The sequence below is a fragment of the Coregonus lavaretus genome (assembly GCF_964263955.1).
Source record: "Coregonus lavaretus genome assembly, chromosome: 3".
Taxonomy (NCBI): domain Eukaryota; kingdom Metazoa; phylum Chordata; class Actinopteri; order Salmoniformes; family Salmonidae; genus Coregonus; species Coregonus lavaretus.
Window position 1 is genome coordinate 44,516,041 of NC_139990.1, and position 15,163 is coordinate 44,531,203.

Genomic DNA, 15,163 nt, shown 5'->3' on the forward strand with positions numbered 1-15,163 from the left:
TATTGAAGTCAATGTACCCAGAGGAGGACAGAAACTAGCTGTCCTCCGGCTACACCATGGTGCTACCCTACAGAGTTCTGTTGAGGCCACTGTCGACCTTTATTGCAACACTGTGTTTTAATCGATTATTTGGTGACGTGAATATATTTAGTATAGTTTTATCTAAAAAGGTTAACTTTTTTAATGTTTCACTATATTTTTATGAAATTCACTGAGGAGGATGGTCCTCCCCTTCCTCCTCTGAGGAGCCTCCACTGATTCCAACCCAATGTCACACAGACTGACATGGCACACATTTCTCATTAACCAATGACAGCCATGATGTTTCCTTGACAGGGGAACCCTGAAGAGGGGTAAGAGGAAGGAGTTGCGTTGGACCACATGCTACACATGAGCTCATTTTCAGCTGGTGAGCCATACCATTCTAATACCAGCAGTTACCTGGGTATTGTTGGGGACAAGTCACAGGAAATTGACTGAGGGACTGGGGAGATCTTGAACAGGACCCAGAATAATTTCCTATACTCCCAAAGGAACTGGGAAAGCGTCCTATATTCTACAGCTCTGCAAGACATTGACATCACTTTATCATTTTCTAAAATAACTTCTATTATCTTGTAGTTTGTCTGCAACAAAGTTTATTTTCAATTACACTTGTACAAGTATAGTAAATAAGTCAAAGACAAATATACCTGACATTTTGTCACAAATCTACATCTTAATCATGGTATAAATTTACAAAATCAAAAATGTAATACTACCTTGTAGTAAATGTGACTTGATTAAAACATTTCATAGGAACATTATTTTTTAGATACAAAAACACATTAAATGCAGCCTGCTCATGGCAGAGTGAGGAGCTGTCACTGTCTCCCAACACCATGTTATAGAGAGATAAACTTCACTGACAAGGGCTGCATACCAAATGGCACCATATTCCCTATTTAGTGCACTACTTTTGACCAGGGCCCATAGAGAATGAACCTTATAGAGAAGAGGTTGCCATTTGGGACGTAGCCAATTTCTCCATCAGGTGGGAGAAGGAAGCAGGTCTTCCTCACTGTCCCATACAGCAGACCTCTCCTCTTGGGGCTACAGGTTGGAGCGAGTCAGCCATGGAAACTCCTAAGAGACACAGACAGACAGACAGACAGAGCGACAGACCATGGACAGTCAGGAGAGGAATGATAAATGACGTGGTTGGATGCAGTCAGGCTCATGTGTCAAACTCATTCTATGTTGGGCAGAGTGTCTGCAGGTTTTTTCACTCCTCCCTTTTACTTGATTGATCATTGAAGGTCACTGATTAGTTAGGAACGCCCTTAACCTGGTTGTCTAGGTCTTAATCGGACAGGAAATAACAGAAACCAGCAGACACTAGTTTGACAGCCCTGTTCTTAGGCAACATTAGCATTCAACATTCAGGTGAAGTGAGCTGACCGTAGCTACCTTGATGGTACAAAAAAGGTTCCATCTAGAACCTAAAAGGGTTATTCGGCTGTCCCCATAGGGGACCCTTTGAAGAACCCTTTTTGGTTCCAGGTAGAACCCTTTAGGAGTCCATGTAGAACCCCTTTCCACAGAGGGTTCTACATTGAGGGTTATACCTAGAATAATTTTCCTATGGGGACAGCCAAAGAACACTTTTGGAACCCTTTTTTATTAAGACTGTATATATATATATATATATATTTTTTTTTTACCCCTTTTTCTCCCCAATTTTGTGATATCCAATTGGTAGTTACAGTCTTGTCCCATTGCTGCAACTCCCCTACGGACTCGGGAGAGGCGAAGGTCGAGAGCCATGCATCCTCCGAAACACGACCCTGCCAAGCCGCACTGCTTCTTGACAGACTGCTCGCTTAACCCGGAAGCCAGCTGCACCAATGTGTCGAAGGTAACACCGTCCAGCTGGCGACCGAAGTCAGCTTGCAGGTGCCCGGCCTGCCACAAGGAGTCACTAGAGCGATGGGACAAGGAAATCCCGGCTGGCCAAACCCTCCCCTAACCCGGACGACGTTGGGCCAATTGTGCACCGCCTCATGGGTCTCCCGGTCACGGCCGCTTGTGACAGCCTGGGATCAAACCCAGGTCTGCAGTGACGCCTCAAGCACTGCGATGCAGTGCCTTAGACCGCTGCGCCACTCGGGAGGCCCCATTAAGAGTGTATTTGATGACTGCAGCCTTACAGGACCAGAAATAAACAACACTTTCTTACACATTATAAACACTTTCCTACACTAGATACACATCATAAACAACACTTTCCTACACTAGATACACATCATAAACAACACTTTCCTACACTAGATACACATCATAAACAACACTTTCCTACACTAGATACACATCATAAACAACACTTTCCTACACTAGATACACATCATAAACAACACTAGAACTGGCTTTGAGGTCTTGATTTGAATTTGCCTGGTATAGACCAGGGAATACCTGTTGCTTCCTGTCTGAGGAGGGGTCTATGAGGACGTTGAGGAGACTAGGTCTCTCCCAGTCACTGAGGCTGAGCTGTAAGGCACTACGCAGCTCCTCCTCTGTCCGCACCAGGAACCCTCGTCCTCCAAAGGCCTTCATGACCTCGTCATAGCGGGCTTCAGGCAGCAGGGTCACAGGGGGGGCTCTGGAGAGAAGAGGGGAGAGGAGAAGATGACCAACATACCTTCACTAGAGGGAATCCTGACCTGGACATAACCAGTCAGAGTAGGCCCAGTCCCACATTGACCTTTAAACCCAAACCCCTATGTACTCACACAGTGGTCAGATCTCCCATCTTCCCCATCATTTCCCACGTCTCTGCGTCCACTCCGCTGTAGATCCCATTGTTGTTGACCACGATGATGACCACTGGGAGTTTATACCTGGTCAGAGGGAAGAGCATCAATGACCTGGGAAAGCATCAATGGCCAGGGAAAGCATCAATGGCCAGGGAGAGCATCAATGGCCAGGGAAAGCATCAATGGCCAGGGAAAGCATCAATGGCCAGGGAGAGCATCAATGACCAGGGAGAGCATCAATGACCAGGGAGAGCATCAATGACTAGGTTAGGTGGTTGACACTTAGGGAAAATTGATACATTTTTTTATTCTCCTATGCACCAGACCTGTGAATACTACAAGCACGTTTTGCTATGCGAGAGAGACCTTGACTGAACCAACCTGCACATGGTCTCCACCTCCATCCCAGAGAATCCAAAGGCACTGTCCCCCTCCACACACACCACCCTCTGGCCTGTGTTCTGGTTCCTCTGCACTACTGCAGCCGCGATGGCAAAGCCCAGACCCACCCCCATCGTCCCGAAGGTGCCAGCATCCAACCTGCACATACACACACACACACACACACACACACACACACACACACACAGACCAAGACACATACAGACACACACACACAGACACACACAGACACCAGGCTGCATTAATAAGAGCTCAGTGTGTGTAAAGGTACCGTAGTTGGTGTATGTGTGTGTGTTAAGTAGGAAGCAAGGAACAACATCTCCCGAGTGGCGCAGTGGTCTAAGGCACTGCATCGCAGTGCTAGCTGTGCCACTAGAGATCCTGGTTCGAGTCCAGGCTCTGTCGCAGCCGGCCGCGACCGGGAGACCCATGGGCGGCGCACAATTGGTCCAGTGTCGTCCAAGGTAGGGGAGGGTTTGGCCGGCAGGGATGTGGGTTCGTTTCCCACGGGGGGCCAGTATAAAAAAAAATTAACATGTATGCATTCACTAACTGTAAGTCGCTCTGGATAAGAGCGTCTGCTAAATGACTAAAATGTAAAATGCTAAAAGAGTCCATCTAGTGAGCCTGTCAGTCAGCACTACATTGAGAAGTCATCCAGTCAGCCTGTCAGGCAGCATTACATTGAGAAGTCATCCAGTCAGCCTGTCAGGCAGCATTACATTGAGAAGTCATCCAGTCAGCCTGTCAGGCAGCACTACATTGAGAAGTCATCCAGTCATCCAGTCAGGTAGCACTACATTGAGAAGTCCTCTAGTCAGCCTGTCAGGCAGCACTACATTGAGAAGTCTTCTCAGGCAGAACTATCAACAGATCCCAACTCATTCCTACTTGTCTTCAGGGCAAAGGCACGGGATACTTGGCGGATTTGACCTTTGATCTCTGTGTGAGGCGGCATGCCTTGCCTGTGTCGAGGAAGGTAGTTGTTCAACATGGTGCGCCCGATGTCCATGGTGTTGGCCCCCTCACTCACGATGACACAGTCGTGGGGCAGCAGCTGGGAGATGTGGTGGAACACTTGGTAGTAGTTCATGGGTGTTGTCGACTGTAGAGCTAACGCCTGGAGAGAGGAACACAATCAAATCAGGGGTGGTAGGTACCAAACAGCAAAGTTGTTGGACCTGTAGCCGAAAGGTGGCCGGTTCGAATCCCTATGACAAGACTCAGAATACATCTGTACCATAATGTCTTCTACCTGTTGAATTTAAGAGCAATACTACATCTGTACCATAATGTATTCTACCGGTTGGATTTAAGTCAAGTTATTTCACAGATAACAAAGAGTCAGTAATACAGACACACAGGCAGAATCTAACTTGCTTAGGTCACAGACGGACACACCAACACACCTTTGTCATTGTTGCGTTAGCAGCCATCTTCTCTTTCAACGTGGTCCACCATTCTGTATCAGCTGGATACTTCCAGCCATCTTTGTGAACGTACTCCAGGAGCTGAATGTAAAGATGAGGAGTAGAAACTAAACAAACTGAATCAAGTACAGATGTAGGATCTTAATTTGATCACCTTGTTGCAGGAGAACTTTCCTGCAATGCAGGACATTTAAAACGTGTAGAGTATTTGAGGTTTAAAAAGGCTTCTGAAGTTTGTACTCTTAGAAATGTCTTACATAAATGTCCATTCATTATAATCCATATAATAATTCACATTGCTGTGCTGCAGGACAATCAATGCTTGTTTCTTTAAAAAATGATATGCAGATATAGGGCAGATATTAGATGCCTGTGTTGTGTTACCTGCTTGACAATAGTATTGATGTCCCCCAGGACTGAGTTGTGTTACCTGCTTGACAATAGCATTGATGTCCCCCAGGACTGAGTTGTGTTACCTGCTTGACAATAGCATTGATGTCCCCCAGGACGGAGTTGTGTTACCTGCTTGACAATAGCATTGATGTCCCCCAGGACTGAGTTGTGTTACCTGCTTGACAATAGTATTGATGTCCCCCAGGACTGAGTTGTGTTACCTGCTTGACAATAGTATTGATGTCCCCCAGGACTGAGTTGTGTTACCTGCTTGACAATAGTATTGATGTCCCCCAGGAGAGCAGCAGCAGGTTGCACGTTGTTCCCCATCTCCTCAGCACACAGATCAACCTTGACATAAATAACGTATGTGGAACGTTACTACAACATACCAGCAACGACACAACAGGAAGAGCGCCGTGCGTGACACCTGTAACAGCAGCTGGAGGAGTGGCCAAACCTCAAGCTAAACACAACAGAAATAACCAGGCACCACCACATAATGCTAAGGCTGACACACACGTTCCCTTTTATAAACCGGGTGATTCGAGCCCTGAATGCTGATTGGCTGAAAACCGTGGTATATCTGACCATATAACATGGGTATGACCAAAAATGTATTTTGACTGTTCGAATTACGTTGGTAACCAGTTTATAATAGCAATAAGGCACCTCTGGGGTTTGTGGTATATGGCCAATATACCACGGCTAAGGGCTGTATCGAGGCACTCCGTGTTGCATCGTGCGTAAGAACAGCCCTTAGACGTGGTATATTGGCCATATAACACACCCCCTCGGGCCTTATTGCTTAAATATAGATGTACTGTACAGCACTATGACAGACATGACATTATTTGGAGAGACCACAAAGACTTATAGAGAAGCTATATAATTGATAGACTAAATCCGAAAGACTGACTCAAATACCTTTATACCTGGTTACAATGAACTGTAGTTCACTATGAAATGACCTGTGACTAGGGTTGCAAAATTACAGTTACTTTCCCAAAATTCCCAGAAATCCCTGTTGGAAGATTCCAGAAATCAGAACGGAATTAGCAGAAAATCTGGAATCCTAAAAAAAGAAGGACAAAAAAAAAAACTACTGGTGACCATTGACCTACCTGGATGACCTTTACATGGGGGTCAAACCTGGGGGGAAGGCCAAAGTGCAGGATCCAGTTGAGCCTGGCACCAAGTAGGACCACAACATCAGACTGGAGCAGAGCTCTGCAGTCCCCACCAAGACCATAGAACCAGGAGGATAGGAAGAGGAGGAGGAGGAGGAGGAGGATAGAAAGAGAGGAGGAGGAAGAGAGGAGGAGGATAGGAAGAGAGGAGGAGGAGGATAGGAAGAGAGGAGGAGGAGGATAGGAAGAGAGGATGAGGAGGATAGGAAGAGGAGGAGGAGGAGGATAGGAAGAGGAGGATAGGAAGAGAGGAAGAGGAGGATAGGAAGAGAGGAAGAGGAGGATAGGAAGAGAGGAGGAGGAGGATAGGAAGATGAGGATAGGAAGAGAGGAGGAGAGCAGGGAAAATAACACAATCAGATAGAACAAAACAAAATGTAATGAAAAGAGGCTAGTTGTATGAGTAGTGTAGTTGATTGACACCAGTTTACATTGACATGACCTGGCCAGGAGAGACTAGTTATAGATAGGGATTTCAGGAAGGCCCAGAGTTCTCCTGGTCCATTCATATGGTCATGGAAATTCTTGGTCCTACTTATACAGTCAATGGTCTGTACATTAATATGATGCCAGCTGAGAGAAGGAGAGGCTGACCTGGAGCGGGCAGCAGCAACACAGTTGGGGTGATCATCAGGCAGCACCCCTTTACCCATGGGGGTGGGCAGGAAGGGCAGGTCACACCCCTCCACCAGCTCCCTCAGAGCCCCCTCTGCTCTTCCATGGGCTGCACCTGCAGAGGGACACAGACAGAGGGCACTGCCACACGGATTTCAACAGACTGACCTTCACAACTGGGATGCATTCAGCTGAGCAAAACGTTGTGCAACGTTCAGATAGAAATATAGCATGTAGAACGAACGTGCCTCTCGGACAGGTAGAATGAGAAATCATGTCAACAATGTTTGTTGACTGAACGTGGCCCTGTTTTCAACTGAACCTTGGTACAGTGCTATATGTGTTACAGTGCGTCTCAGCTGGCTATTGATCTCTCCTGGACAGACGCACGTAACATAACTGGAAGTAGCGTCTGTCAACAGACTGGGATGTGACAACTTTGTTCCGGTACGCAGATTTTTCACCACTAATCATTTGGACAAATCACGATTTCGCAGGTGTGGGGAGGGGACATTTGGCCCATAAACTTGCAGAGAGTTTCCGTTTAGGGGGGTGGAGACTTCGCAAGTGGCGTTAGTATCTTTCTCTTAACATCTCCCCAGACCTTAACCAAGTATCTGACGCAATTATGCAAGATTTTAGTTCTGTTTCCCCTAGATTATCTGGCTATTAAAAAAACAATGCCTACCTTTGCCAATGATGAGTAAAGGCCGTTTGGCTCCTTTCAGGACCGCCAGTGCTTCTGTGATCGCCATATGGTCAGCCATACTCACAGGAGGAGGTGGACTACAGGGCACCTCTCTGACAAAGGAAATAGTAAATAATAGGTCAAACATTAAACATGTTACCTAGCAACTTTATTGCATATGTAAATAAATCATGAAGGTCTATCGAGGCTTATTGCTATTCTCTGATGAGAATATTTTGATATAGTGCTATATTTTCTAACTAATTTAATTTCTGGTTCACTTCAGACGTTAAAAGGTATAAGAAAATAAAATAAAAATGACTACGGTGATGTGAATTCAGAGGTATACATATTCAACAGTAACACATTAGTATACATTTTAAATGGATGAAAGACAGTGATAGCCACTAACCTGGCTCTGCTCCTGTCCAATTTAGCATTGACCATGTCCCCAGATATGTCTACGTATACAGCACCTGGACGTCCATACATGCTAGTGCGTACTGCCTTAGACAGACCAAACACCCTTCCATTCAGAATCAATTAAGGCTGTGCTGTGCTCTTATGAAGCAGTTAAGGTACCTTGCTAAGCTGGAAAATTAGAGGTCAGAAAACAGACAATTGCAGGTGATACCAAATGATATGAAGAGGACTAAACAGAGGGAGTCAGAGTAGACTGTATACCTTCTCTACCACTGAGGATATCATATCCAGACTGCTAGGCCTAGCATAGAACTTACTGTACAGTCTGCATGCCTCCACCTGACAGAGAAAGAGGACCACAAATAACAAATTATTTCCTCTTTCAGCAATGAAACTGCTAGGGCCAGTTTCCCGGACAGAGATTCTCTATTGAGTTTGCTTTTTAGGCCATGACTAGGCTTAATCTGTGTCCCGTGAAACCACCCCCTAATGTTCAATAGTCAGAAATGTCATGGTTGAATCGGTACCTGTGGAAACTCTTGAAATGCCCCAGTGGTCTCTTGGTTTTGATCGGAGGAGCCTCCAATAACAATCACAGGCCTACAGAGAGAGAGGTATCACACAATGACATCAACTGACAAGCTGAGACAACAAGAAATTGGAGTCCTCTGATCATTTTTTGCAGTGTGCGGATAGCATCCCTTCTTTTGAAAGGACCACTGAACATGAGTAGTAGGGTCTTCTGTTTGTGGAGTTCTAGCATACCAGCAGTTCATGTTAGCGTTGGCCATTCCACCAAGTGCATGGATGAGTCCCGGTCCAGACACAACCAGACACGCACCTGGACTGGAGAGGAACAGACAGACAGAGGGACAGACAGGAAGACAGGCAGACACACACACAAAGGGTCAGACAGCCAGGCAGACATAATTAGCAATGCAAAAAAGCTATGAAACGGACCCTCACACACTACACGCTCCTGTAGTCTATGTAAGGGTAGTTAATATCACATGATTTAGGGAGAGCTGGTTTAGTATAGTGTGGAGAGAGTAGTCTCCCTGGGCAGACGGGTCGCTTCCCACATTAACAATGTTTTAACATAGGTCTGGGATTTCAGAGAGGAGAGACAGTATCTCTAAAGCTCTCTCCTAATGAGAATCCTCCTACCGTCCAGTGAGGTAACCAACAGCAGACGCAGCATAGCAAGCCTGTTGGATGACGCATTACAACAACATATCAGTATTACTGGTGTCTCCACAACCAAATCACATCAAAAATGTCATGAGAAGATTCTGAATTCATAAAAAATAAAAAGATGGCTTACGGCTTGTTCATTGCGCATTCCCACATACTTGATTCCTGAGGCTTGAGCTGCCATAGCTACTTCAATGACTGGAACACCAACTATTCCAAACATATATTCTACATTCTGTAGAGAGATACGTGTAGATACACTATATTTACATTAAAAAGAAAACACATTTAGTCATTTAGCAGACGCTCTTATCCAGTGAGTGCATACATTTTCATACTGAATTGTATATGAATTGTTACAATGTAGTTTAGATTTTCTTTGCATTGACACACACTTTGGCATGCATCAACAAGGGAGTTAACATATGCTATTCCACATAAACATCTAAATGTTTTGCTACAACAATATTCATAGTTAGCTATACCAGTGCAATGACCTTTGGCACACTTTCACAACTCGTAGTGCTACATTCTCACTGCCAAGGACATGATCAGCGACTAATATATTCTTAGCAACACGGTTACACAGTATAACACTGTTTTATATAAATTGCACACACTTTACCTGAGCTTTTAGTGCCTCTGCAATGAGCTGAGCCCCAGTCACATCTTCCATTATTATTGTCGAGAAATCTGTTCAAAGTGCAAACGAGGTTAGCAAGGAATTCTTGGACTTGTTGTTCAGTAGCTTATAAATCGTGTTTAGATCTCTTGCAAATCATTAGTTTTTGTCTGCTTTCCAGCATGCATTACATGAGTAGCTACAAGCGATAGGTATTTTGATAGCCACTTACTCCACAAAGTTAAAATTTGAGTGACAGGATTTCTTCTGGCACTACTGCTCCTGTCTAAAGTATTACACGTTAATACCACTTCCGGGTTCACGGCCAATCACATGAGCCGTGCTTCTTCTTCGTCTTCTTTTTCTTCTTCAGTGGGGTTTATAGGCAGTCGGCATCCAACGTTATGGTGCATTACTGCCCCCTGCTGTACTGCAGTGTGGACATGAGCCGTGCAAGAGCAGTCATGAATATTTAATAAACTAGTAGCCTTTTTCTTTTTATATTGCAAGAAATACATAACAAGCCCTCATTATGTGTTTATAACTGCACTTAACTTAACACTTAACTCAATTAAGTCATTATGAGTGTATGACAGTATGAAAAAAAAATGTATGCACTCACTAACTGTAAGTCGCTCTGGATAAGAGCTTCTGCTAAATGACTAAAATGTAAAATGTAAATGACTTGAGTGTATGCATTATAGATATAGGCTTCATAGAAAGTGTTACAAAAGTTCTCCTGTCATCTTATAGGAGATCCATTCATGGATTTAGTTATGGCTTGAGAATGTGACTGGTCTACAGAGTTTTCTCCTTTATGTCTGTCTTTATATATATATATGGCACCCTTTTTTATATGTGACAACAACTTTTCTGTATTATGTGTATTTCCACAATCAATAATAATAAACGGTACTTCACTATGAATACTTTTGACTATGTGGTTTGAAGTACTTTACCGTTATCGTGCACATACATTAAGACTATTATAGACAGAAATCAATGCAGTAATGTTTTATTAAATAAAGGCTCTGATTAAAATATAATATTAACGAAATCAGGCATTTAGCTAATTCTTCTTCCCAGAAGCTCCTCTGAATGGTTTGGAGATGGCTCTGGAGAGAGCGTGTAACACCCTGACTATGAGAGGGCGTTTACGGGACTGGGACTCCTGGGGAGCAGGGGCCGGTGTGGTTGTCAGGTCCTCCTTGGGTGGGGAAGTGGATGGAACCTCTGGAACCTCACACTCAGCATCTGTCATAAGAACATTTCATAATCAGAAAATGAATGTGTGTGTTTGTGTCTGTCCGTCTGTCTGCCTGTCTGTCTGCCTGCCTGTCCGTCTGCCTGTCTGTCTGTCTGCCTGTCCGTCTGTCTGTCTGCCTGTCCATCTGCCTGCCTGTCTGTCCATCTGCCTGTCTGTCTGTCTGCATGTCTGTCCGTCCGTCTGCCTGTATCTGTTGTCACTGTTTTAACAAGCTTGTCATAGGGTGATATATCAATATAACATCGATGCTTATCACTTACCCTGTGAAATATGAGTCTCTCTGAGACGTTTGGTAGGCAGCCAATCCAGTTCAGGGTGGCTCTTCGGTTCCCCTTTTGTCTTGAACAGCTGTTGACAAAACACATCAGGACAACTGAGACTGTGTAAAATACAGAGTGTGCATCCCAAAAGGCACCCTATTCGCTATGTAAGGCACTACTTTTGACAAGGGCCCATAGAGCTCTGGTAAAAAGTAGTGCACTATATAGGGAATAGGGTGCCATTTGGGACATACCCATTGACTCTCTCCCATGTGTATTAGGATTGTATTACAGCGTCCTCACTCAACCTCCTCAAGACAATGACAACAGTATTGTTCTAATGCTGAGAGACAATAGGTGTGTAGTGAATCTGTAGGGTAAATTTCAGCCCTGCCTTACAGAGGTAATCTCAAAACACAGAGCACCCTACCTTAATCATGATCTTTGGAAACGTATGCATTTTCGGTAGGAAATGCCACTTCCTGTTCTTCTTAGTCTCTTCCCCTCTGGCAGAGGGAAGGCGGGCCATGCCGTCAGCCTTTACATCAGCCGGGCTAAGGCTCCTGGCAGGGAATTCCTCAGTAGCATTAAGGTCAGCTACAACACCATGAATGATGTCACTTGCGGCATTGCTGGTGTCTGAGTGAGAAGAGCACGCTAGTGTGACCGACCTGTGTACAATAACTGGGAGAAGAGGACGCAGCCATGGAAGTTAGTCACTGTGTCCCAAATGGCATTCTCTTCACTTTATAGTGCACTACTTTTGACCAGGGCCCATAGGGTCTGGTCAAAAGTAGTGCACTAAATATGGAATAAGGTGCCATTCTGGACACAACCAGTGAATTTTACATCATAAAACGCAATGTATTGAGCATCATGTTACAATTAAGTCCTATGCAGATGAAAATAGATACTTTCACTTACCATCCTCCATTGCAGACTTGGACCCATAAGTCAGGCTGTCCATCACCACGTCTGTCATCAACTTGATGACCTGATCCAAAACCATTTCAGCCGAGGGTGGCATAGGCCTTCCCATACACTGCCCCAGGAGTCTCCTAACAGAAGTCTGGGCAAAGTTGTAAATGAGCTCTGAGGCATCGTCCTTTGACAGCTTCCTCAGGGCTGGCTTAGGCAGCGCTGGTGGAGAGAGGCTTCTGTGGCCAGCCATGGATTGAAGCTGGCGGCTTATGGTTATCTCCAGAATGAGACCGTGGACCTTTGCGATCAGGTTGTCAGACGCACCTTGAAGGGCTTCAACTGACAGGAGCCTATCCAGATTTTCTTCTGCTGAAGTCATCTCTGGGTCGTCCGTCTTCAATGTGTCCATTATAGTTTTCACTATGATATTGGTGTCAGATATGTTTATTTCTTGTTGGCTCACAAGCGTTGACCATGAACCTGTCTCGTCCATTGCGATAGAGGTATGGGATTCTGTCCTTGTGATCTCATCGGCAGCGCTCATGTCAGGCAACTGGTCAAGGCTCTCCAGTAAAGAGTCTAACATGTTAGTGGCTATCAGACACTCCTGACTTGCAATCTGCCCAACAGATGAACTCTCAGAGTTGGCCACTCTACACTTGATCACATTTAGGATCAAGCTGAGCATCTTCTTTGCAGTTTTGCTAAAGCCTTCTTGGCTGACTGCCACTGTTACGTCTTTTAGAGCCACAAGAGGTTTGCAACTTTCACTCAAACCACTGCCGTGGAGAGGAGAGGCTCTCTTCAAACTGTTGTTGCTCACAACTGACATACTCCTGGTGGGCAGAGTGACATCCTCACTGCATGTGTCAATTACATGGTGGTCTGTTGAAGAGCCACTTGAAGACACAAGGGCTTTAGACCTTTTAGCCAAACAGACTTTTGACAAAGGCTTCTCACTTCTCACAGAGGGAGGGCGGCTCCTGTCCTCAACAAGAGCAGTGTCAGGGGACTTAATGCGTCTGAGTGTCTCCACAGGGGTGGAGTCCAGCACATCTTTGGCTGTGGTGACTGACACTGGTGGAAAAGAGAAAAAGATGTTCAGTCTATCCTTTACTCTGTGGTACATGGTTTGAGCAGCATCCAATAAGTTGTCAAAGACAACTCTGGGTTTGAGCTGGGACTCCAGCTTTTTCTCTCCTAGTGGGAAGGAGTCTGCGTCGTCCACAGTGTACTGGGATACACTTTCAAGGTCTTGCATGATAATATTTACTATATCTTCGGCTGTAGAAACCACATGGTGTGAGAAGGTGGTGCTAGGCATGCCCTGTAGCAAAGAATGGTTGGCTTTGCTAGCAGCTCTGAGAATGGTCTCACTCACAATGTGTTTGGCCTTAGCTCGGAACTCAGTACTGTAAAAGCTCTGGATGGAAATGTTAGAGGTTCTGCTGGCTGCACTAAGAGATCGCATGAGTGTGGCAATCTCGGCTGACGTCACATCACTCAAAATGGTGAGGTCCTCCAATTTCGAAATTATCGAGTCCAACTTCTGGTTGAAGTCGAAGGATGAATTTGTCTTGCTCTCCCCAACGGAAGCGGAGCAGTCTTCCTTTGAAGTGTCCACCCTCAGCACCGAGATCACCTGTTTGATTACCCCTTTAGTGCAGGTGTCGAGGGTGAGCTGGTGGGCTGAGGACTTAGAAGGGGTCTTACTGTCTGTCTTCTGTACAGGAGATTCCTCCACAGTGGCCTCAGTTACAGGAGATACCTCCACAGTGGCCTCAGTTACAAGTAGTCCAGTTGCAGAGAGCTCGATTTGCACAGGAATATATTTTCCCTCAGTGAGATGGTTGGAGGTGAACAGCTTCCTTAGTTTGTCCAGGGTTTTGGTGTAAATCTTCTGGGAACCTGAACTCACTTCCACCCAGAACATTTTGCGACCTGGTTTCGTACGCTTGGAGGCCTTATTGACCTCATATACCTCATGCAGGTCGGAAATAATTCCACCAAAGAGATCAGAGGATGCCTCCTCAATATTCTCTGAGGAAACATGGACAGATAGGATTTCCGACAGTTTCCCACAAGTGTCGGTTTTATCCAGCGCAGCAGTATATGTCACAGCTGCATCCTGAATGACCTGAGTGATGCATTGCTCAGCTTTGACAATATACTCCTCCACTGGCTGACCAAGGAGGATGTCAACTTTATCAGCAGGGCGCTCCTTCTGAATACTCACATTCTCCTCTGATGGGCATGGGTTGTTGAAGATAATGCTCTCAGTGACCATCTTAGAGGAGGCGAGAGATGAGTCGAGAAGCAGAGATCTGTATATTGTCGAGGTGGACATCTCTGGGTGCTTTATCACAGCAGCCTCCTCCAAAATGGCAGACGGGCCCTGGAGGATGTCAGAGATATCCATGTCCTCAATGGTCTCTACCAGAGACGATAGTAGGTCTCTGGCTGCCAGGTTGGTAGGTCTCTGGTTCTCGAGCTCTGTTTTGATTGCTTGACAGGCAGTTGCCAGAGCAACAACAGAGCGAGAACACAACTGCTTCAAGGTGGAGTCAGAAAAAGATGATGACAGATCTGTCATGGACATGGTGGAGAGTTGACTCTCAGAGACAAACGGGCTGAGTTTGACAGACACCTGTCTGACCAAGTCCCCAGCAAGAGCTCTCTTATCTATTGCTCCACTAGCTGAGTTGTGGGAGCAGGCACTCTGTGGCCTTGACGGGTTCCTGTTATCCAAAAATCCTGTTGTCCAAAAAACCTCAAGTACAAGATCCACAACATCGGATGACACTTCTGTCATTCTGTTGTCAGACAGAAATGTACTTGGATGAATGGTGCCTGCATTCACAGTCCAGTCGCAAATGGAGTTGTTGGACTGACTCTGGACTAGTGGAACTAGACAGGTTTCACTTTGACCTTGGCCAAAGAGCTCTGCCATTTTGAGCAGAACTGAT

At 45.4% G+C, this 15,163-nt stretch overlaps 2 protein-coding genes across 2 annotated transcripts; both read right to left on the bottom strand.

The window, feature by feature from the left end:
• Positions 1-621: 621 nt before the first annotated feature.
• LOC311118439 (2-hydroxyacyl-CoA lyase 1-like) lies at positions 622-10,049 on the bottom strand. Its single transcript, XM_084157628.1, has 18 exons — positions 9,982-10,049; positions 9,753-9,820; positions 9,258-9,362; positions 9,101-9,141; positions 8,699-8,779; positions 8,461-8,533; positions 8,195-8,272; positions 7,923-8,017; positions 7,511-7,623; positions 6,802-6,937; positions 6,142-6,247; positions 5,285-5,368; positions 4,604-4,705; positions 4,160-4,314; positions 3,174-3,332; positions 2,769-2,876; positions 2,452-2,638; positions 622-1,125 (listed from the first exon to the last, which is right to left on the bottom strand). The coding sequence occupies exons 2-18, from the start codon at positions 9,801-9,803 to the stop codon at positions 1,093-1,095; spliced, it is 1,707 nt and encodes a 568-aa protein (XP_084013754.1). The 5' UTR covers positions 9,804-9,820; positions 9,982-10,049; the 3' UTR covers positions 622-1,092.
• A 769-nt stretch (positions 10,050-10,818) lies between these two features.
• LOC311107438 (uncharacterized protein) lies at positions 10,819-14,261 on the bottom strand (the record flags this gene model as incomplete). The annotated part of the gene is made up of 4 exons (XM_084149929.1): positions 12,201-14,261; positions 11,707-11,915; positions 11,277-11,364; positions 10,819-11,003 (listed from the first exon to the last, which is right to left on the bottom strand). The coding sequence occupies exons 1-4, from the start codon at positions 14,128-14,130 to the stop codon at positions 10,819-10,821; spliced, it is 2,412 nt and encodes an 803-aa protein (XP_084006055.1). The 5' UTR covers positions 14,131-14,261.
• Positions 14,262-15,163: the final 902 nt, after the last annotated feature.